The 23,803-nt window shown below is 40.8% G+C and overlaps 1 protein-coding gene across 1 annotated transcript; it reads right to left on the reverse strand.

The window, feature by feature from the left end:
- Positions 1–125: 125 nt before the first annotated feature.
- Positions 126–23,729, reverse strand: ALDH6A1 (aldehyde dehydrogenase 6 family member A1). The gene is made up of 12 exons (XM_047864727.1): positions 23,577–23,729; positions 15,205–15,261; positions 13,542–13,616; positions 13,206–13,367; positions 12,921–12,999; positions 12,205–12,507; positions 11,100–11,221; positions 8,687–8,876; positions 8,310–8,491; positions 6,280–6,459; positions 5,914–6,012; positions 126–2,165 (listed from the first exon to the last, which is right to left on the reverse strand). The coding sequence occupies exons 1-12, from the start codon at positions 23,625–23,627 to the stop codon at positions 2,061–2,063; spliced, it is 1,605 nt and encodes a 534-aa protein (XP_047720683.1). The 5' UTR covers positions 23,628–23,729; the 3' UTR covers positions 126–2,060.
- Between the last annotated feature and the right edge of the window lie 74 nt (positions 23,730–23,803).

Raw genomic sequence — 23,803 nt, forward strand, 5'->3', positions numbered from 1 at the left:
ATCTGGCTCTGTGCTGGCAGCGCGGAGCCTGCTTGGGTTTCTGTGTCTCCCTCTGTCTGATCCTCCCCACTTGCACTCTCTCTCTCTCAAAAATAAACATTTAAAAACAAAACAAAAAAGCCAGGTTTTCTTTTTAAGAGCTTTTTATTTGTAATTTGTTATTCATAATCAATTAGTACAACATAGGATCTGAGAAATTTCAAATGAGGCCACACTAAATTTTTAAGGTGCTATTAGCATGAATACAACTGCATATTTTTTTCCATATAAGAAACAAGAAACTCTTTTGAGTAGCAAGTAGCTAGACAAATGAGTTGATTCCAATTAGAGCAACACAATTCTGATGAGTTAGTATTTTTACAAAAGTGATTTCCCTTAAATATAAGGAAAACATAGGAATCTCTGGGATTATATTTAATTCCAGTTGGAATTTAGACAATATGAGCTTTCATTCAACCCAGCCTATAGTTGTTGGATTGGATTATTACTATTAGTTGCCAGCTGTGATAAGTAGAAAGAAAATAAAGGGCAGTCTATTATCAAATTATAATTTTTTATTGCCTCATATTTAGGAAGGCAAATCCAAAAAAAAGAAACAAAAACAAAAAAACCCCAAAAAACCAATAAACCCATTAGGGTCATAAATGTATTTTATTAAGGTTCCAGTCACTTTAAACGATTGAAGATTCTGACACTCTATCAAGCAGTGGTAGTATTAAAATCCACAGAGTGCACAAATGTTTTCAAAGTTTTCATATCCTTAGTTCACTGAATCACTGCCATGGAGCAGATTAGCATTATCCAAGTGACTCATGAGGGAGCAGAAAAAATAAATGACCTATATCATCTGGCTGAGGACCAAAGACTATTCTATCAGAGCCAGCAGCCGTCTCTTAGTTCACTGTGTAAAAACTATATCCGAAAAGACTTGATTCGGTTGGGAATCTGTTTTTTTAGCTCATCAGTTTCTGTTCTGACATAAAGTTTAGCTATACCAAAAGAAAAGGCATAAAGACACTTGAATATAATGGTTGCAGAAGAATCTGTCAAAGCATTTCTTTTTTACTATTTCATGTCATGAAGAGCCTTGAAATTTCTTAGGCACCAATGAATTACTCTACATTAAGAGTTCTTTCATTAAAAATTATCACTAACGAGAAATGCAAGCAAGAAGAAAGAACAATATAAAAAATTCAACAAGTAATACCTGGTTACACTTACTTAAGGCAAGAGTCTTGCACACTTTCATGGCTGGAATACCCCTTGATTTCTGGCCCTAAAAACCTTTTGAAATAGTTCTCTTAAAAAACTCCATTTGCATCTGAATTAATGACTGAAGCATTAATGATTGTTGAAGCCAAATGTGAAATTTAACACTTGGCACACACAACAAAAAGTTGATTTATCCAATACATACTGAGGTATCCTTGAGAAGTGATTTTTAAGAAGTAGGAACAGTGACAATGATAGAATTAGTAATTAGTGGTCATGAATCACTAGGACAAAGTGGCATTTAGCAGAAAAGAAAGCAGTTGTCACAACCACGGGATAAGTTGAAATGGATTATGTCCTTCATAGTGTGGGATAAATGACAGGCTCAGGAAAGCTTGGCAGAGGGGTCTCCCCCACTGCCATTTATGTAGGGCTGTGTTTGAGGATCAACCAAAAGGTGAATTAATTTCTGTCCTGTTTCCCCATCCAAGAAGTCCTCTTCCAGTTATTGGAAGATCTTCTTTACATACACTATCTTCCCTTCCGCAAGTCATCAGAAAAGGGGAGAACTTTTAGAAAATAACCTAAGATCTCATTCCATATAAGTGTTTCAGAGTTAACAACAGTTACCTCAAAAACCAAAGTAAGGAGCAAGTGAAAATCTGTTTTCAGAGTCAGACTAGGAATCTCCCCAGAACAACTTTGCAGGGGCCAATGGTCTTGAGAAAGGTCTTAATTACCAGGTATTCCAATCCTAGAGATCTGATCTGAGCAAAGTTGGCAAATGAAGTTGGTCAAGAACAGAGGGAGATTACTCAGGGTGGACTGAATCTGGAACAAACTTGTTTCTAACGGCCCATGGTAGGCATGACTACGGCAGGTGAGGAAAGAGTAGCATCTTCTTCTTTCCACTGAGAAGTGATGGTCTTTAGCTGAGTGTAGAATTGGATGCCCTAAAGAGAACAAAGGAAAAAAAAGAGCATATATTCCTGGGGGTTTCATGATTTCTCTTTCAATCAGCTTTTGAAGGAGGTGCTGTAAAGCGTTACTAATGTTGCCACTTGAGGAGCTGGTGCAACCAAAATCCAACATATTGCTCATGAGATAATCTATTTAACACATTTAACACAATGCCTGGCATAGTAAATAAATAGTCAAACCTTACCTATCATTATGCTGAAACTAGTCAAGAGGATCTAAATGGAAAAACTGAACAGTGTAATCTGTTAAACTTGCAGTTCATTCTATTCCTAGAGCTGAATGTGTGCTCTGAGATATTAGGACCTGGCTCAAATCCTGCCTCTCCTCCTTATTGACTGCCATGTAACATTGGGCCTTATCTGTGACCTGTGGCTCACCTCGCTGTGAGGGGAAAATGAGATGACCTTCAAACGTCCTAGCAAAGTAACTGCTGTTCAATAACTGTTAGTTTTTCTCTCTTTTCTGTGAAGAAGAAAAAGGCATGAAGGGATAGAATACATATTAGGCCATTTCTGACAACTGTCAGTGATGCTAAAGTAGTAAAATCCACAATATCTTACAAATCTAAAGTAAACTGTCTGATACTACACACATTCACTTCTAAAGCACCTGTAATGTGAATCAAAAAAATTCATATGTAAGGCTTTATATATAGTTTATTTTGTAAGAATAGGCTTGAGCAAAGGAGAATAGACTGTGCAGATCTAACACAAAAAAAAACTAGCAAGCTAGAAAGATAATGTTAGAAAAAACCACAAGGGCTTCTTTAAAATACTTTTCTAGAATTATTTGACAAAATCTGGGCCATGTTAATATATATATTAAAGGCTTTAGAGTTATTATATACTTTCAATATAACTAAAGTTGTCATTTTATTATGAGAATGATTCTTTCTTGTCTATTTTCCAGAAGAATACAAAGTAGCAATTTTTTGAGAGAAGGAGAATATAAAGGGGGAGGGGCAGAGGAAGAGGGAGAGGATCTTTTTTTTTTTTTTAAAAAAAAATTTTTTTTTTCAACGTTTATTTATTTTTGGGACAGAGAGAGACAGAGCATGAACAGGGGAGGGGCAGAGAGAGAGGGAGACACAGAATCGGAAACAGGCTCCAGGCTCTGAGCCATCAGCCCAGAGCCTGACGCGGGGCTCGAACTCATGGACCGCGAGATCGCGACCTGGCTGAAGTCGGACGCTTAAACGACTGCGCCACCCAGGCGCCCCGAGGATCTTTTTTTTATTTTTATTTTTAAAAAAATTTTTTTTTTAACGTTTATTTATTTTTGAGACAGAGAGAGACAGAGCATGAACGGGGGAGGGGCAGAGAGAGGGAGACACAGAATCTGAAACAGGCTCCAGGCTCTGAGCTGTCAGCACAGAGCCTGACGTGGGGCTCGAACTCACGGACCATGAGATCATGACCTGAGCTGAAGTCGGAAGCTTAACCGACTGAGCCACCCAGGCGCCCCGAGGATCTTTTTTTTAAATTAAGCTTTTCGTTTTTTTAAACTCTATTTATTTATTTATTTATTTATTTATTTATTTATTTATTTATTTATTTTGAGGGGGGAGGGGCAAAGCAAGGGAGAGAAATTTTTTTTAATTTTTTAAAATGTTTATTTATTTTTGAGAGAGAAATAACATGAGCAGGAGAGGGGCAGAGAGAGAGGGAGACACAGAATCTGAAGCAGGCTCCAGGCTCTGAGCTGTGAGCACAAAGCCTGACGTGGGCTCAAACCCATGAACTGTGAGATCATGATCTGAGCCGAAGTTGGACACTTAACTGACAGAGCCACTCAGGCGCCCTGGGAGAGAGAGGATCTTAAGCAGGCTCCACGGCCAGGGCAGAGCCTACTCAGGGCTTGACCTCATGACTCTGGGATCATGACCTGAGCCAAAATCAAAAGTCTGATGCTTAACTGACTGAGCCACCCAGGCACCTCAAAATAGCAATTTGATTACCTAAGAATTTAAGACTTCAAATTGTATGGGGTCAGTCTTTGCCTCTAAGAAACCTCACTTACCAGGATGACTTAACAGTAATTAAACTAAGGGAGAAAAAAAGCAATAGTTTTACTCTGCTTCCCTCAAAAGAAATTTTTGTTAATAGAATCAAAGTAATCGATTATGCAAAAGCTGTGACTAATGTGCAAACTGAATAATCTGCCTCCAAATAACCAAAATGTTTTCCTTTTTTTTTTTTTTTTTTTAAAATGTTTATTTTTTGAGAGATAGAAAGAGAGCAAGCAGGGGAGGGGCAGAGAGAGGGAGACAGGATCAGAAGTGGGCTCTGTGCTGACACCAGTGAGCCTGATGCGGGGCTCGAACTCATGAACCTCATGATCATGACCTGAGCCAAAGTTGGCCGCTCAACTGACTGAGCCACCAGGTGTCCCCCAATATGTTTTCTTAACCAGCTGGCCACACTGTTACATTCTGCTATGCAATGCTACTGTTAATTTTTTTTTTTTAATTAAAGTATAAAAGAGAGTCCTGTATAGAAAACATGTAGTTTATTACTGAAGGTTCCAAAATGGCTGTATCTCTGTGGGGTTACAAAGAACTTTCACTAGCCCATTTGTTAAACACATGTTTGGGCACCTGCTCCGTGCAAGGTACTGCAGTTAAGTAAATAATTACAATGTGATGTGTTCTTATCTTGGCTTACACAGCCCTACAGGATTCCCCCTGCCTCTCTAACCTCATCTCTTACCACTCTCCTTCTCATTCACTCTCTGTGCCCCAGCCCATTTCTGCTATTTGAACCTGCCATGCCTCGTCTTAGGAAATATGCATCTGCTGAAGGATGTGGTAACAATGGTGATTTGATCTTCATAAACTTATGAAATATAAGTACTATTGTTATTCTCATTTTATAGATAAGAAACTTGAGACACAGGATATTCCTCAAAGTCATGCAATTAATAACAGGCCAAGCTGGACTTTGACCCCAGGCCATTCTGTGCCAAATCTGCTTTATTTTTTTTGTTGTTCATAATGTATCCATAATGCCTAGAATAGTTTTGGTACAAAGAAGGTATTCAGTAAAATTTTTGTAAATGAAGGGGTGCCTGGGTGGCTCAGTCAGTTAAGCACCCAACTTTGGCTAAGGTCATGAGCTTGCATTTCGTGAGTTCAAGCCCTGTGTCTGGCTGTGCTGACAGCTCAGAGTCTGGAGCCTGCCTGGGATCCTAGGTCTCCTTCTCTCTCTCTGCCCCTCCCCCACTCACACTCTTTCTCTCTCTCAAGAATAAATGAACATTAAAAATTTGTTTTGTAAATGAATAACTTACAGGATAAAAATGTGCAGTGGGAGGACATGGGGGCATTCCCAACCCAGCACTGAGGAAGGGGGTGGTGATAGTCAGAGGTGATTTTCTGGAGGAGTCAGTCCATGATTCAAACTTAGACAAGACAGATGATTAAGACTTAGATGAAAGAGGAGAGGCAGGAGGAAAGGCTCTCAGAGGAAAGGACATACGTAAAGGCTTGGACTTCCTCATGCTCTTTCCCCAAAACTTTGCTGCCTTGAGTTAGTCAGGGAGCAGCAGCTTTGACGAAATTTTGTTGTATTTTAAATCTTCTCTAGAGAACATCCTGATAAGCATGGCTGAACAACTTATGACCCAACAGAAGCTAATGTCAGGGCCTTCCTTTCAGAATCCTTGTTCCTGAGTATATTCAAGAAAGTTTCTTAGAGGAAAACAATATTTTCTTAAAGTTACCTGTTTGCCATAGAAATTGGTGTCTCCTCTGAAGGAAGATCGAGAACCGGTGAATGAGAACATTGGCAAAGGCACTGGAATAGGGACATTTACCCCCACCTAAAGCAGAAAAAATCCACATAAATAAAAGAACTCAAACAAAGGAACTTTCCATTTAGAAGCACAAATGCTTGGCATCAGACAAACCGATTTTAAATACCCCAACTTCTATCCCATTCCTTCCTGTATCCCATGAACTGCGATTCCTGAGGAAGAAATGGGGCACTGTAGGAAATCAGAGGCGCAGCAACCAATCACTTTGCTGTTTCCCTTAGATAGTAAACAGTATATGAGTATAAGAATCTCCTAAGAACTCTGTTCACAAACCTGTCCAACATCCACCAGGTGGGAATATTTCCGAGCAGTGGCTCCATTGGTGGTGAAGATGGCGGTTCCATTTCCATATGGATTGTCATTTACAATCTTGATGGCTTCATCCAAAGTGTCTGTCTCCAGAACCACAAGAACTGGACCAAAAATCTCCTCTTTGTAACAGGTCATAGTTGGCTTCCAGGAGTGATGCATCCAGAAAAGAAGTCAGTATTTTAGGCTTATCTGGCACTTTATTACCCACTGTTTACATGGGACAGTTTTCATGTTAGTAACCTCTCTTCATTTTAAACCACCTTTTAAAAAAAAGCCCTTTCTTGTTGTGTTCCATCTTTGAAGCTACCAATCATATAAACAACTTGAAATTCCTATTAACTACAATTACACTCCTGCCCTTTGAGCACTGTATTTTTAGGTCCCATGACCCATCACTAGCTTCCTCTTTTATACCTGTATAACTTGTTTATACAATTGTTGTTATGGAAAGTTACATGAAAATTCATTTTTTATAAATCATATATATATATATATATAAAATTTTTGTTTAATGTTTATTTCTGAGAGAGAGAGACAGAGCACGAGCAGGGGAGGGGCAGAGACAGAGGGAGACACAGAATCCAAAGCAGGCTCCAGGCTCCAAGCTGTCAGCACAGAACCTGAAGCGGGGCTCAAACCCACAAACTGTGAGATTGTGACCTGAGCCTAAGTCAGATACTTAACCGACTGAGCCACCCAGGTGCCCCTAAATCAGATAGATATTGAAAATAACATTGGGGCGCCTGGGTGGCGCAGTCGGTTAAGCGTCCGACTTCAGCCAGGTCACGATCTCGCGGTCCGTGAGTTCGAGCCCCGCGTCAGGCTCTGGGCTGATGGCTCAGAGCCTGGAGCCTGTTTCCGATTCTGTGTCTCTCCTCTCTCTCTGCCCCTCCCCTGTTCATGCTCTGTCTCTCTCTGTCCCAAAAATAAATAAACGTTGAAAAAAAAAAAAATAAAGAAACCCTGTACTAAGTTTTCTGTAACATAAACAATTCATTCTCATTCATTCCCTTGCCTCCCCAAATGAGTCTGTACATTTATATTTTCATATCAGGTCACATTAAACATTCAAAACATCCTTCACCACTGTAGCTGGTCAGCTGTGTTTGTTGCTATTAAGTGGATTTTTCCTCAATGGTTCTGTGGCAAGAGATTTCATAATTTCTACTATACTTACATTCAATTCTTAATTATTCAGGATTATAGTAGGTATAGTGGGGACATAGGAACTTCAAAAAAAAGCTTCCTCATCTCAATTTAGTCATTAATTTTAGCTGAGAGATTTGTGGAGTTTTAATAAATAAAAATTGAGAGATCAATTATTTTTCTTTCCTCACTTTCTGGAGAAGAGACAGCTAAATTTGGGGCACAGAGTAGGTACTCAGTAAATATTGGGTGGTCAATATGTTGATGGAGACACTGTAATAGCTATAAACTAGACAGCAATGAGCAGAACGAAAAATTAATATTAAACAGATAAGTAACAAATACAAGATAGGGTTGGCAAAATATAGCCAGTGGGCAGAATGTGGCTTGCTGCTTATTTTTGTACAGCTCACGAGCTAAGAATGGTTTCTATGTCTTTTAAATGGCTGAGAAAGAAATCAATCATGACATATAAAATTACTTAAAATTAAAATTCCATTGTCCAATAAAAGCTATGGAACACAACCATATAATGTTAATGTGCTTTCTCACTAAAATGCCAAGAGTGGGTAGTTGTGATACAGACTGAATATCCTTGCAAAGCCAAAAATGTTTACTATCTAGCCCTTTATGGAAAATCTGCCAACCACCGGTATAGTGGAAGGAGGCTGGGTGTCAGGATAAGAGGATCATTCAGACTCTAAATAAAATAACTGACTAATCCTGGCAAGAGATGAGGTCTCAGTCATTAAATGTCTTCATTTGGAGGGATGAGATTCCATCCATAGCCTTCAAAGTACCTTTAGTGCTTGTATGTGTGAAATAAATGAGCCAGAGTTATTCACCTTGACATTTGAGATGATGGTTGGTCCAACAAAGTTGCCATTTTCATAGCCTTTCACTTTAATTTTTCGACCATCAAGGAGGATAGAAGCTCCCTCCTTTGTTCCACTATCAATCAGATTACAGACTCGCTCTTTGGCCTGGGGGGTGATCAGAGGGCCAAGATCAGCTCCAGGCTGGTCTCCTGTAAAACAACACAAAAGTATTTAATGTTTTCACTAACATATATTATGACTGCTAACTATGACAAGTACACTATAAAGAGAGGAATGGTTAAAGAGTAGACATGATTACTCCCACTGGCCAAAGCCAACACTAAAACCAAGAGCTTAGTGCCACAGATGCAAAGTCTAAAGGAGCTAGGCAGATAACTGATTACCTGCATTGACTCTCAGGTTTTTGGCACGCTCCACCAGCTCTGGCAGCCACTTCTTAGCTTCTCCTACAAGGATTGCTGTGGAAAGAGCCATGCAGCGCTGACCAGCAGCTCCAAAGGCTGCCCCAACCAGCTGGTTCAGGGTATTCTCCTTATTGGCATCTGGCATGACTACTCCATGGTTCTTGGCTCCCTAAAGGAAATACAAAAAGTACATGGATCTTCCTTGGCAAAATACAACGAGGCTAAGAAACTAAGCAAAATCTGAGATTTCAAATAATTTAAGAAAAGAGAGAATTTACCCTTTGTTGTTCTGAGGCTAGATTTATTATCATTTTGATACTGCGAAATCTTGATAGCATAGAGTAAGTCTCCAGGTTACTTTTTTTCTACTTTCTTAGCTGATAAGCTGTTATATGTTTATTTAGATCAAAATCATTACCAAAAAAAAACCAAAACAAAACCTCCAGTCACATAATCACATTCAGTCAAACTGACAGACTAAATACTGCACCCAGGAACCAAGAAGAACTCCCTTCTCTTTCCTAAGTTAGACAGGAAACAGTCTATTGTCTGCTGGGATTTCCAGCTATAAGAAGAGCAATGTGAACAAAGAGCTGCCAGTATAATACCGGTGGTCAGCTGAATGGCGAAATAGGTGGACCTCTTGATACACCATTTCTGGAAAGAGGTTCCCCAAATTGGCTTGCTTCTAGATACATAGCCTCATAAATTTCTTTACTAGGTAGGATAACATGGTCATTTCTAAACATATGTTTCCAAATACAGTAATCTCCCCTTATCTGGGGTTTCACTTGCCATGGTTTCAGTCACCCAAGGTCAACTGAAGTCTGGAAACTATGCCTCCTAACACTTTGCCACAATGCCCACGTCATTCATCTCACTTCATCTCATAAGGTAGGCATTTTATCATCTCACATCATCATCATAAGAAGGGTGAGTAAAGTATGATAGCTCAAGAGACCATATTATTAAAAACATTTTTTTAACGTTTATTTATTATTGAGAGACAGAGTGACACAGAGTGTGAGTAGGGGAGGGGTAGAGAGAGGGGGAGACACAGAATCTGAAGTAGACTCCAGGCTCTGAGCTGTCAGCACAGAGCCCGACGCGGGGCTCGAACTCACGAACTGTGAGATCATGACCGTGCCGAAGTCAGTCGCCTAACCAACTGAGCCACCCAGGTGCCCCATCAAGAGACCATATTATTATAGTGTATTGTTAAAATTCTATTTTATTATTAGTTATTATTAATCTTTGTGCCTAATTTATAAATTAAAATTTATCATTGACATGTATTTATAGGAAAAATATAGTATATATGGAGTTCAGTATTATCCACAGTTTCAGGGATCCACTGGGGGTCTTAGAAGGCATCCCCCACAGATTAGGGGTGACTACTGTACAACTATAGTTGAGTGCATGGATACCATGTTTGCTATTTAATTTTATCCCATTACACATAATATACTGTTAGACACAGAATAAACTCAATAAATATGTAATGAGATGGGAGTGGCTTAAGTCAAATTGGCCAAAACACATTCACCAGGAAAAGAAATAAGTGAGCATATCAGGAACTGTTTCTAGGCCTGTGCATAGGTGGCTGTCCTTTCTGCAACATTAACCAAAGGGTGAGAAAGAGGCAACTGGATTTACATTTAGTATCAAAGAATTACTATGTACTTGGCAAGGAGCTAGTAAGAGAATAGTAAAACTATGCAAACAAGTTAACCATACTCACATACAGGGTATTTGGCTCCTTCTAGTACCTTAGATAGCATGGACTCTTAGGAAGAGCATATCTGACATTATAGTAGTTGGATATGTGTTGAATGGAGGGAAGGAGAAAGGGCTAGAAAGGTATGAAGGAAGAAACAAGGCCAGAACTAGAATTCAGCTGCTACTGCTAAAGCCAAAGAATTTGAATAACATTCTTAATGAGAAAGGTGCTCTTTGTCACCAAGATAAAGTGTCTAAGATAAAAAGTAATTAAAGTGGCTTAGGATAAAAATCATTACCAGGTTCATGGTTAAAAGGAAGACATTCAGGATGAAATGGGAATAAAGACACATTGGCATGACAGTGGGATAGTAATGCCTCGGCTAAAGGGCTGTTTGTAGGTAATTTTATTATTATTTTTTAAAGTTTATTTATTTTGAGAAAGACAGAGAGAATGAGCAGGGGAGGGGCAGAGAGAGAAGGAGAGAGAGAATCCCAAGCAGGCTCCATGCTAGCAGTGTAGAGCCTGACACAGGGCTCAATCTCACGACCGTGAGATCATGACCTGAGCAGAAATTAAGAGTTGGACGCTCAACTGACTGAGCCACCCGGGGAACCCCTGTAATTTTAATACATATAACAGATTTGGGGGGAAAAACGAATAAGAAGTCACCATATTGGCTTGAACTCTCTTGCCATGTCTTGACCCTCTCTCGAAGATGTACTCTCCTGCCTGGTTGGATCCCACAAAGCTGATTGCTTTGATATCCGGATGATCACAAATAAAGTTTACAGCTTTAAGAAGAAAAGAAATGATTACCACAAAGGAGCAAATGGCCGTGGGCTTCTCAACATGGCAAATTTGCCTTTTTCCATTGCTATGAATGAGAAGTTTCTATGCTTCTATTTTTCTAGTTTCGATTCCCATTTTGAAGTTCTTTCCTTTCTCTTAAATTCTTTAAACTACTATTTCTATTTAGCCTCTTCCCTTTCATTATTTTTCTCATTTGTTATACCTACTTCTAACTCCGAAGGCTACAACTCCTGTTTTCCTCCAAAATAGCAGCCTTTTAATACTCAACTCTTCCTTTTATCCTTTAAGAATGTGGTATTTCTTTAACTGTTACTATATACTGGGACTCTCAGATACTACTGTGCTGTCATGTGAGCAGCAACATAGCATGATTTAAAAGTAAAAACCAGAGTTTTCCTGGGTACTGACAGTCTGGCTTTGATTGTTTCTAGCAAATGACTTCATTTCATTACGCCTCAGTTTCCTTACCTGTAAAATGGAAAAACAATAGTATCTACTGTTTATAGGTTTCATAAACCTAAGGATTGTTTATAACACTCCTAAAAGGAGTGTTATAAAGATTAAATGAGATAATATATGAAAAGCACTAGAAACTGCCTGAAACACAGTAGTGCTTTTTAAGTGTTAGCTATTACTATGTGAATTAGAAGGCCTTCAGTCTCTCTGAGGTCTATAAATTTTTCAGTATCGAACTGAAAACATTCTCTTCTATCTCTTTTGTCTTGACCTAATCCGTATTTCTTTGTCCCAATGTATTCTGTAGGGCCAGAAGCACTGCTACTCCCCAGTCAGTTTCCTTAGCATACAGGGATGGCAGTCAACAAACATTACCTTCAAACATGGAGGTTACTATCAGTAAATCCCTTCCTCCCTAGGTTCCTCATCCTAAAATATTCCTTCACCACTCAACACCTTGATTTTTTTTGGTAGCCAGATTAAGTGCCATGTACAGAAGGGCAGTTACCTTCATGTTGTCCATGGATGATATTTAGTGTTCCATCTGGGGCACCAGAGTCCTGGAACAACTTAGCAAGAAGCATGCTTGCTCCAGGAACTCGCTCTGATGGTTTCAGTAGGAAGGTATTTCCACACACTATGGCCATTGGAAACATCCACAGGGGGATCATGGCAGGAAAATTGAATGGAGCAATGCCCGCGCACACCCCCAGAGGCAGACGGTAGGAATAAAGGTCCATGTCTTTGGTGATGGATGGCATAGTCTCTCCCAGCAGGAGGGATGTTACACTGCAGGCATGCTCAACCACCTCTGCAACAGAGAAGCAGTCAGACCACCAGCTCTCCACCGGGCACTACTTAGCTTTGTCCTGCTCTAGTCAGCCCTGAGACAGAGAATGGCTCATGCCAATGACACATGGCAGAAAGATCGACTTGCCCGTCCATGTGAACGGGCTGAGCAAAATGAGATTCTCCAAATAGGAAAAAAAAAAAAAAAGAGTGAAATGCATATACCTACTGAACGATCAAGTAAAATAAATGAAATAAACTGATCCCATAGGTACCTAAGAAGTATTGCCATTTTCCACAAGTATTAAAAAAGATCATGGGATAGGAAAATCTACATGGAAGAAGCAACCTCCCGTTCCGAGATCTTTGCCTCCCATCTTCCTTTGCTCCTTCCCAAAGGGTTCCTGAACTCCCCGAGAGGGACTCCCAGCTTACGAAGGCCTCGGAATACATCTCCTTCAGCATCAGCGAGGGTCTTCCCTTGTTCCAATGTGATTAACTTGGCGATTTCTTTCTAGAGAAAACACACACAGAAACCAAGGCAAAGATGTGCCTCCTTTTAGTTCTTAGGTAGCCAAGGAAGAACAAAACTGGGGGAGAAGTAGTATAAGGGAGAGAGCCATAATCTATGTCTCTGCATTGTGGAGTTACAAGGGCAGCTAAAAGGCCTTCTGCATCCTAGGCAACAGCTTGGAAAATAATACCATTCTGATTTCTTACCAAGTTTTCTTTAATGAGTTGTTGATAGCGGAGCAGGATCTGCTGGCGGCTTAATACTGAAGTGTCCGCCCATGTGGGAAAAGCACGTTTGCAGGAAGCAACAGCCATGTCCATTTCGGCCTTGGTGGCCAGAGGAACACGACCAATGACCTCATTGGTGGCCTGATGGGAAAGAGCAGCACATCATATTTTGCCCCTTGCCTGCCTTGTCCATTTTTCACCTAGTTATAGAGGCAGCACTATGTACTTCACGACAAACACCCAAGTGCCTAATTTCCCACTACGTTCCCAGAATTCTAGGCTAGTCAGTTTAAATCCCAAAGTAGCTTTGCTTACTGGGTTGTGGATGTCAATCCATTTGTCACTTTTGGATTCAACAAATTTCCCATCAATGAAGAGCTTTACAGTTGGCTGGAAAATAAAAACCCCACAAAACTTGTATTAGTGAATTGTTCCTCTCCCTTTCACAAAGAGGAAGGAATTCAGGGTTGATAGTGAATCTTCTGTTCTCTAGAAATGCTAACACTAAGAAAGAGATACACAATGTACTTGTCTATAGTGTTCATTAAGATGTGGCCAAGCCTCTCAATACTGTGATTTCTCTGAGGAAAAGTCCCTGCTAATCACAGTGGAACTTTATGTTGCTGTGAAGCATCGACTAAAAAAGCAGCAGATTCTGTATTAACAAAGATTAGCTAGTTGACTTGTTCACCCAGCTGACTTTTTGTCATGTCACCATGAGAATGAATTACATTTATGATTAAAAGACTAGAGCCGAAGTCAGACACTCAACCGACTCAGCTACCCAGGCACCCCTCTGTGTGTGGTTTTTCTGAGAAGTAGCTTCCTTACATTAAATTTTCAAAGGAGGCTGTGGACCAAAAAAGGCGAAGGACTACTATGTTATAGTGTGTGCATGCTTTTAAATAGAAAGGATTTCGAGCACCTGTCCTTATGTGTTAGATTTTAGGTACTGCAAATGGCTGACAATTCTATGAAAACAACTTTAAAGATTGTGAAGAAGAGGACAACTATCTGGCAGGATCAATAAAACCTCTAGAAGCCATGAAAATGTTTGTATTTTTTGACATTGTAATCCTACCTCAGAAGGACGATAATCTAAAAGAAGGAAAAAACTATATAAATAAATGTTTGTTTTATAATATTGAAAAAAGTCAATCAGTTTAGGTGTTATATGGGAAAATTTTTAGTTAATTCAGGCTACATATACTTGATGGAATATTATGCAGCTATTAAAAATCATAACTGTAGGGGCGCCTGAGTGGCTCAGTTGGTTGGGCATCTGACTTCAGCTCGGGTCATGATCTCGCAGTTTGTGGGTTTGTCGGTTTGAGCCCCGCATTGGGCTCTGTGCTGACAACACAGGGCCGGCTTTGGATCCTCTGTCTCCCTCTCTCTCTGCCCCTCCCCTGCTCACATGATCCCTCTCTCTCTATCTCTCTCAAAAATAACCAAAAAAAAAAAAAAAAAATTCATAGCTATATGGGACCTGTGTGGCCCAGTCAGTTAAGCATTTGACTTTGGCTCAGGTCACGATCTTGTGGTTTGTGAGTTCAAGCCCTGTGATATGGGGCCTGTGTGGCCCAGTCAGTTAAGCATTTGACTTTGGCTCAGGTCACAATCTTGTGGTTTGCGAGTTCAAGCCCCGTGTTGGGCTCTGTGCTGACAGCTCAGAGCCTGGAACCTGTTTCGGATTCTGTGTCTCTCTATCTCTGCCCCTCTCCTGCTCATGCTCTATCTCTCTCTCACTCAAAAATAAAACATTTTGAAAATTAAAAAAAAATCACAGCTATAAAGAGCATCTTGCAATACTGAAAATGCTTACGACATATAATTAACAGAATTTAGATAAGAAAACCAAGATAGAAGGTTTCACATATACTCTGATCACAATAATATAAAGAAGATAAATGGGAATACCCCAAAATTATACTGTATTCCTTCTCAGAAGTAAAACTTTAGTACCCAATAAACTTACCACTGAAGAAGAAAAGGAGGATGCTGGATACCAAGTGGAATTCACCTTGGAAGAGACCTGTGAGGTAAAAGAATGATTATTTTGATAAATGAGAGCAGAAAATTATTAAAACTTGGAATGGCTACCATATGCTTAACATTACACTAGTTACTATGGGCATACGAAAAATGATTTGGTGTTTGCTCCCAAGGGTCATATAGTTTTTAAGGAGAAAAGATAACAGACGATGAGGTATGGCAAACTATAAGAAAATAATAAACCATAATGATCATGTCCTCAGTGTCCAGGGAAGTCCTGATTTAAAAAGTTTTGGTGGCTCAGTCAGTAAATGCCCAACTCTTGACTTTAGCTCAGGTCATGATGTCACGGTTCATGGGTTCGAGCCCCACATTGGGCTCTATGCTCACAGTGCGGAGCCTGCTTGGGATTCTCTCTCCCTGTCTCTCTGCCCCTCCCCTGCTTGCTCTCTCTCTCCCTCTCAAAATAAAGAAACTTAAAAAAAGTTTTTTTATTGGACCATATTTTCCTAATTTTTGGCCTGGAAAATGTAGTCACCACAAATCTTAACAATATGAAAACTCTTAAATGGTATCCAACACAATCGGTGTCGAATATAAGATAGCATATAACCAAGTGTCAAATGTAAGTGTAAGTATCTACATGCCCATATAAATACTTGAACATAAATGTTTATAGCAGCTTTGTGAAAGCCCCAAACTTAGCAATAACCAAAATGTCCACCACTGGATGGGTAAATAGGGAAACTAATGTGGTATATCCATACATTGGAATAGTACTCAGCAATGAAAAGAACTATTACACATGCAGCAACTATAGCAATTATAACTGGGTAAACTGGATAACTATAGCAATTATACTGGGTAAAAGAAGTCAGACATGCAAGCAGTATACACTTTATGATCTCATTTATATAAAACTAGAAAATGCAAACTAATCTATAGTGTTAGAAAGCAGATCAGTGGTTGCCTGGGGATGATGAAGTGGAGAAGATGGGATAGGAAGGTAACTTTTTGGGGTGACAGATATGCCCATTATCTTGAATGTGATGATATTTCCACAGGTGTATATAAATATAAAACTTGGGGTGCCTGGGTGGCTCAGTCAGTTAAGCATCTGGCTCTTGGTTTTGGCTCAGGTCATGATCTCTTGGTTTGTGAGTTTGAGCCCCACATCAGGCTCCATGCTGATGGTGCAGAGCCTGCTTGGGATTCTCTCTCCTTCTCTCTCTCTGTCCCTCCCCTACTCCTGTGCTTTCTCTCTCTCAAAATAAATAAACTTAAAAAAAAAAACACGAATATAAAACTTACCAAATGGTATACTTCAAATATGTAGAGTTTATGTCAATTTTATTGCAATAAACTTGTTTAAAAAATGCCACATGTACCTTATAGGAAAAGAATGTGTTGTATAGGTAACATTTGATAGGGTATAATCAGCAAATTGGGGAGAGGGGCCAGTTACAATAAAATAACTTCATTTGTATATATGCTATAGAAGTTGATTTAATAAATATTCAAGTCAATTAGGAATGGGAAGTAGAGGAAAACTGTATTCTAAAAATCTTTTATCTTGTCTGAAGACAGACATGTTTTTATTTTTTATTTTTAACATTTATTTATTTTTGAGAGACAGAGTGTGAGCAGGGGTGGAGCACAGAGAGGGAGACACAGAATCCAAAGCAGGTTTCAGGCTCCAAGCTGTCAGCACAGAGCCCCACATGGGGCTCGAACTCGTGAACCATGAGATCATGATGTGAGCCAAAGTCGGCACTCAACTGACTGAGCCACCCAGGCGCCCCAGAAGACAGACATGTTACTCAAAGGGTTTGGGGCTGCATGAAATGCAAGAATTTGTTTGTGTTCCTGCAGTACTATCTAGGGGAAAGGGTGCCAGTCCTTTGGGCCAGCAGAAGATTCTTCCAAATGCCTCATCTACTTCCTCTCCCATTCCCCACAAAAATTATTTCCAATCATCCACACTCTTCTAGAGCCCACCATGTTTTATTTATAGGCATGTTCCCAACATCAACATGGTACCTCGTACATAGGAGGTGTTTAATAAGTATCTATGGAACAAATGAAAGGTCTACTGGGTGGCTGACTGCCCCCAACCAAGACTTGGTTAGGTGTCCCTTTTTGGACTCCCATAGCAGCCAGTACTTCCCCTATCAGGTTTATCTGTCTGTGCTGTAGTTGCCTGGTTACTTGTCTATTGCCCAAAAGACTTGAGTTCCATGAAGGTAGGCACTGCATCTGTCTTGTTCACCTACTTTACAGTTATTGTGATCAAGATTGTCCAGATATGGAAAATAGCAAGTTGTTGGTGCTAATTCAATGTTACTATTATATTATTATAAATACTTTTTGCTGTGACTCCTTGCTATTTGGAAACTTCTCTTATCTCCTCACTATTATGTCTTTTCTCCTTGCCACAACTCTGTCTTCTCACTACTTAGTTGTTCTTACTCCTTGCTATTTCAAAACTTATTCTCTTAAAACTTCCAACCTTGCTGCTTCCTCTCTCATTCTCAAAAGCTGACCTTTGTTTTTCCTACTTCAGAGGGAACAGAAACCATCAGATGAGAACTTCAACTTCCTACTAGCAACCCTACAAAACTGACCTATACCCATCCTTTTGCCCTCCTTTTCGCTTATAAGGGAGAAGATAGCTAGCAAGCTCTGTGGGGACAAAGTGACTGGGAGACTGAAGCATACAAGTATCTATGGACTGACCAATGAGGCACCTGTCCTCCAACTGAAGGCTAATCTCTGCGCCTGTGCTCTAAAGCCAACTTTTCCCACTACCCCAGACACCTCTATCAATGATCCTTTCTTTCCTGAAACTTAAACCTCTCTCCATCCAATAGCAAGGATTCTCTATACTAATTACCTTTATTTCCTCATTTCCCGCTAACCCTTCAATCTACTCCAACCTTCATGACTAAACACTGGTGACTTCCTACATCCCATGGGCTCTTCCCAGTTCTTCTGTACTTAACCTTTTCCCGGCCTTTTCACCAGTCTTCAGTATGTCCTGATATCATCCTCTGCTCCCTGGCCACTAACAATTCCATTTCCTCAAGACTTGGTCCTAGGCCTTCTTTTCTCATTCTGCACATTCTCCTCAGGTGATTTCATCAACTCCTGTAGCTTGATTATCTAGATTCTGATGATGCCCAAATCTAGTTCTTAGCCAGCTTCCTCTTCAGATAATAGCTACCTAATTGTCTTCACCACACCTCTATGTGGATGTTATTTAGGTACATATTGAGAAAGCTGAACTCCTCATCTTCCTCTCACCAAGCTGCTCTGCTTTCTATATCCCGCTTTTCGGTGAAGGGGACCACTATTCACCTTGTTGCCCAAGAAAAAACCAGCATGTCACCCTAACTCCTCCCTCTCTCTCCACAGTGAATCAAATCCTGGCAATCGGTCCTCCTAGAAGTCTCTGGAACACAGCCTTTTTTTCTCTATGCTGCCTGCCATCACTACAGTCTATACCATCACTGTCTCTTACCTGGACTTCAGTAACTGTTTCCTTACAGGTCTCCCAGACTCCAGTTTTAAGCTTTCTGAATCTAGCTTCCTCCCCCATGCCAGAGGGGCTTTCTAAAACACAAATCTGGGCAGATCACTCCCTTGTTTAAAAAGCTCCAATGGCTTTCCACTGTTCTTAAAGGCTAATCTTGATGTTGCTTAGAAGACTTCCCATGGCATCTTTACTTTTCATAGCTTGCCACTTTCCTCCTTGCTGTCTATGTTCTAGGCATTTGGAACATGTTTTGTGCTCTTTTTGCCTGTATACATGCTGCTCCTTCTTGCATGGAATTCTGTTTGCTTGACTCACTCCTATTTCTTATCTCCCTACTTAGCCATCACTTTGGGTATCAGTGAAGATGTTTTATGTTTGCCAGTAGGAAGTTGAGGAAGTTCTCAACTGACGGTTTCTGTTGCCTTTGAAGTAGGAAAAAAAAAGGTTAACTTCTGAGAGTGAGAGGGGAAATAGAGTCAGAAGCTTTTAAAGTCACAATCTCAAGTTTAGGTCAAGCACCTGATTATACAGCTCTTACAGCACCTAACTTCCTCCATTTCTTATATCATATTATGGAATAACAGATTGTTTAATTATTAAGTCTCTTTCCCCTTAGGTCACTAGATGGCTGTGTCCTCAGCTCCTGGCATTGTTCCTGGAATAGAGTAAGCATTCATTAATACATTTGCAGAATGAAAAATTGAGTACTGGCCAAGCAATCATTTGGTATTCATCATGTTTCATGTTTACTCTCTTACAGGGCAGAAAATGCACAGATCAGTCAACTTGAGGATGCTAGGCCACTTAGTTTTATTTTTTTACTTGCACACAGCCTCCTTGCTGTCAAGAGGGCATAAAAGGCATTGCATCTGGCATAATAAAACATTAGCACATAATTTTTGATGGGTTGGATCTCCTATCTTTTCTTCATTTCCTAAAAAAACATTCATTACCACTGTTGTTAAACTATCCTGCTTCCAGTCACACCAAAATTCTTCCTCTCTAGATGTCTACCTCATACTTGTTTCCTTTATCAGTCACTCCCTTTCCCCTTGGCTGAAGGCCTGCTAGTCTTGCAAAACTCAAGCTGGAGCCAACTCCTTCTGGATTTTTTTTCCTGAATTGTACAGATTGAGTATGAGATAGTTTCCCTACACCCCTGAAGTACTCTGTGCACTCCTACTGTTAGTGCTTACTATTGCATTACAATAGGGGAGCCTACAGTGTGTGTCTTACTTAATCTCTCCTTTCCCAAAGCCTGGGGACAGTACCTGACATAGAAAGAGATACCAAGACTTACGTCCTGAATTCTCAGCCCCATCAGTCACTAGTTGGGAGATACTGGATCGGCTTAAGTGTCAGGTATTTATTTCATTATATTCATGAATTCCAATCTTCACAAATATTCTTGAAACTAAAAAGTGGTGTTGCTAGGATAGAATGCAAGCATGACTGTGAAGTCTGTACTCTTTAAACCACATCACCGAGGCAAGCCACTGAGTGTCTTTAAGACTGGTTTTCTTGGGGGGTCTGGATGGCTCAGTCGATTAAGTGCCTGACTGCTGATTTTGGCTCAGGTCATGACCTCACAGATCATGAGTTTGAGTCCCACATTGGGCTTTGCACTGGCAGTGTGGAGGCTGCCTGAGATTCTCTCTCTCCCTATCTTTCTGCCCCGCCCCTGCTCGTGCTGTCTCTGTCTCTCTCAAAATAAATAAATAAACTTCAAAACAAAAAAGACTGGTTTTCTTTACCTCTGAATATGCTAAACCCATCATAAGTTGAAAATACATTTAATATATCTAACCCACCAAAAGAACATCATAGCTTAGCCTAGCCTACATTAAATGTGCTCAGAACACTTACATTAGCCTACAGTTCTACAAAATCATCTAACACAAAGACTATTTCATAAGGAAGTGTTGAATATCTCATGTAATTTACTGAATGCTGTTCTGAAAGTGGAAACCAGAATGATTGTATGGGTACAGAATGCTTATAAGTGTATCAGTTGTTTAACCTCGTGATCATGTGGATGATAGAGAGCTGTGACTCCCTGCTGCTGCCCAGCATTCCTCAAAAGTCTCATACTGCATTTTGCTGGGGGGTGGGGACGATAAAAATTCAAAACTTGGAAGTACGGTTTCTACTGAATGCATATTGCTTTCACACCATTGTACAGTCAAAAAGTCTCAAGCTGGGGTGCCTGGTGGCTTAGTTGGTAAAGCGTCTGACTCTTGATTTTGGCTCAGGTCATGATCTCACAGTTTTGTGGGTTCGAACCCCAAGGACAGCTCTGTGCTGACCCTGCAGAGCCTGCTTCGAATTCCCTCCCTCCCTCCCTCCCTCCCTCCCTCCCTCCCTCTCTCTCTCTGCCCCTCCTCTACTCACACATTCTCTGTCTCAAAATAAATTAAAAAAAAATAGTCGGGGTGCCTGGGTGGCTCAGTTGGTTAAGTGTAGGACTTCGGCTCAGGTCACGATCTCATGGTTTGTGGGTTTGAGCCCCACGCCGCGCTCTGTGCTGACAGCTCAGAGCCTGGAACCTGCTTTGGATTCAGTGTCTCCCTCTGTCTCTTCCCCTCCCTCACTCACACTCTGTCTCTCTTTCTGTCTCCCAAAAATAAATGTTAAAAATTTTTTTGTGATTAAAAAATTTTTTTAAGTCTTAAGTTGAACCATTGAACGTCAAGGACTATCTATACTTAAAATTACTGAAAACAAGGGCACCTGGGTGGCTCAGTCACTTAAGCATCCAACTTTGGCTTAGGTCACAGTCTCACGGTTCATGAGTTCGAGCCCCGCACTGGGCTTTGTGCTGAAAGCAGGGAGCCTGCTTGGGATTCATTCTCTCTCTCTCTCTCTCTCTCTCTCTCTCTCTCTCTCTCCTCCTCTTTCTCTGGCCCTCCCACACATACTCTTTCTCAAAATAAACTTTAAAAAAATTACTGAAAACACCAACTCTTTCCTTTACAGACCCTTTTGATGATCCTCTGAAATTCATGACCCCCAGAATCTAGACTACCTTTTTTTTTTTTTTTTTTTTTTTTTTTCAGTTTGAGAGAGTTAGAGAGAGAGGAGCACAAGCAGGGGAGAGGGGTCAAGGGAGAGAAAAATAGAATCTTAAGTAGGTTCCACAGTTGGCATGGAGCCCAATGCAGGGCTTAATCCCACGACCCTGGGATCATGACCTGAGCTGAAATCAAGAGTTGGAGGTTCAACCAACTGAGACATCCAGGCACTCCTAGACTACTCTTTATCAAAGTTTCATGTTATAGTAACTCCTCTTTGGCTAAGAATTACTGTTTATGTTCTTTTCCAGGTCAACTCGGAAGTTTCTTCAAATGAATCAGAAAATAGTGTCTGTTTCCAAAATAAAGTGCATAGAAAGGGAGATTCCTCTCCTTGATTCAAAGCACAAAATACCTTCTTAAGGCCATCAATGACTCACTGTGATGGTGGGGAAGCAAAGGAAAAAAAACAATTTTAGTAAAAGATTTCAAGGATAAATTGGTAATGGAAATTATAGGGTAGAAATTTTGTATCCCTACTATAAAAAAAGGTCCTAGAAAAACAACTAGGATCACAGCAAGAAATAGATGAGTGAAGCCAGACTATCTGACAAACTTTTCTGGCCCATTCTCCTCACTGTCCTGTTAAAAAGCATTTAAAACATGAACCTTTACTGACTTTGCTAAGAATTTAAAAAATGCATTAAGTTTCTGCAGAACTCAATGCAACCTGGTAAGTGCTAATATTATCTAAAAGCCCAGCAATATAGAGGAAGAAGTTCTCAGGCTGGATGTAACAAGTAAAAAGGGCAAAGCTGTTTCTTGTAGGTTGGAGAAACTTTGCCTGCAGTAAACCTTGCTTAAGTACTTGCTGGGTTGTGAAAACTGGGGAAAGGCTATAAACAGAGTTAGAAACCACCCTCAGGCATGCAGAACGGACCCAATCCCCACCATGGACAAGTGTGAGGTTGTGTTAGCACACTCAAAGCTGACTTTGGGTTAGGACCTTGGAATTAACACTTCTTGTTTATTTTCTACCACCCATTTTAGAGTTGTTTATCACCTCATTTTCTATCACTTTTTTTTTAGATGTTTAGTCCCTTGCATATGCTTGGAACATCTGGTAGTATAACTATGTGTCCTTATTTACCACCAACAAGAATACTGTAACTTTGCTAAAAGTTTAAATGAAACTCTTGGCAATAAAAGGGACAGCCTACAGCCTGTGGAAAAAACAAAGAGCCATAGCTAGGTTAAACAGCTCAGCAAATAACTGCTTTGGGGAAAACCTAGTGTACATCTTCTAGAAGGATATTCAAAGTTCATTCACGGACCCTCCCCCTCCTGTGCTTCCTTTACCACGGATTACAGACAGTGAAGTAGGGTGGGGGGGGGGGGGGGGAGGGAACAATCTGGTCGCTCTGAGCAGGAGAAAGAGCTCTAAGAAAGGTGACCAGAAAAGGGAGTTTCTGGAAAATAAGGTGAGAGAGGTGACTGGCACAGAGGTGAAAAGGAAACACGGTGAGTGGACCAAAGTAAGTGGGGGCAAGTGAGCGACTGCAGGACGGACAGGGCTGGGGGGAGGAGAGTGCTCCAGAGACAGAAAGGTAGAGCCTCCAGAGTAAAAGGGCAGAGAGCCAGGGGGGACAGTCCAGGATCCAACGAGGGCGGATGAGAAGTGAAGACTGGGACAAGGCCTCACGCGCCGGGTGGGAACTGGAAGGTCGGCTAAGAAGGGGTTGGCTCAGAGAGTGGACGGAAAGGACCCAATTCCTAGCTTCGCCGTCCCTCGGTAGCACCCTCACTCGCCTGCAGGATCCGGGTCCGCACTGCTGCCGCCGCCGCCACCGCCACCGCCATGGTCCTCAGCAGCCTGCAGTCGGCCTCCACGAGCCCCTACTGCGGGTGACTCCCTAGAAGCGCCACGGCTGCCAGGCCCAGCCCTCCCAGCCTGCCGCACTTCCTCATTGGTGGAGAAGACTATTTCCTCTAGCCAATCACGCACCCTAACACCTTACTGCACTCCTCTCAGTCCC

This window comes from Prionailurus viverrinus, chromosome B3, assembly GCF_022837055.1.
Source record: "Prionailurus viverrinus isolate Anna chromosome B3, UM_Priviv_1.0, whole genome shotgun sequence".
NCBI lineage: Eukaryota > Metazoa > Chordata > Mammalia > Carnivora > Felidae > Prionailurus > Prionailurus viverrinus.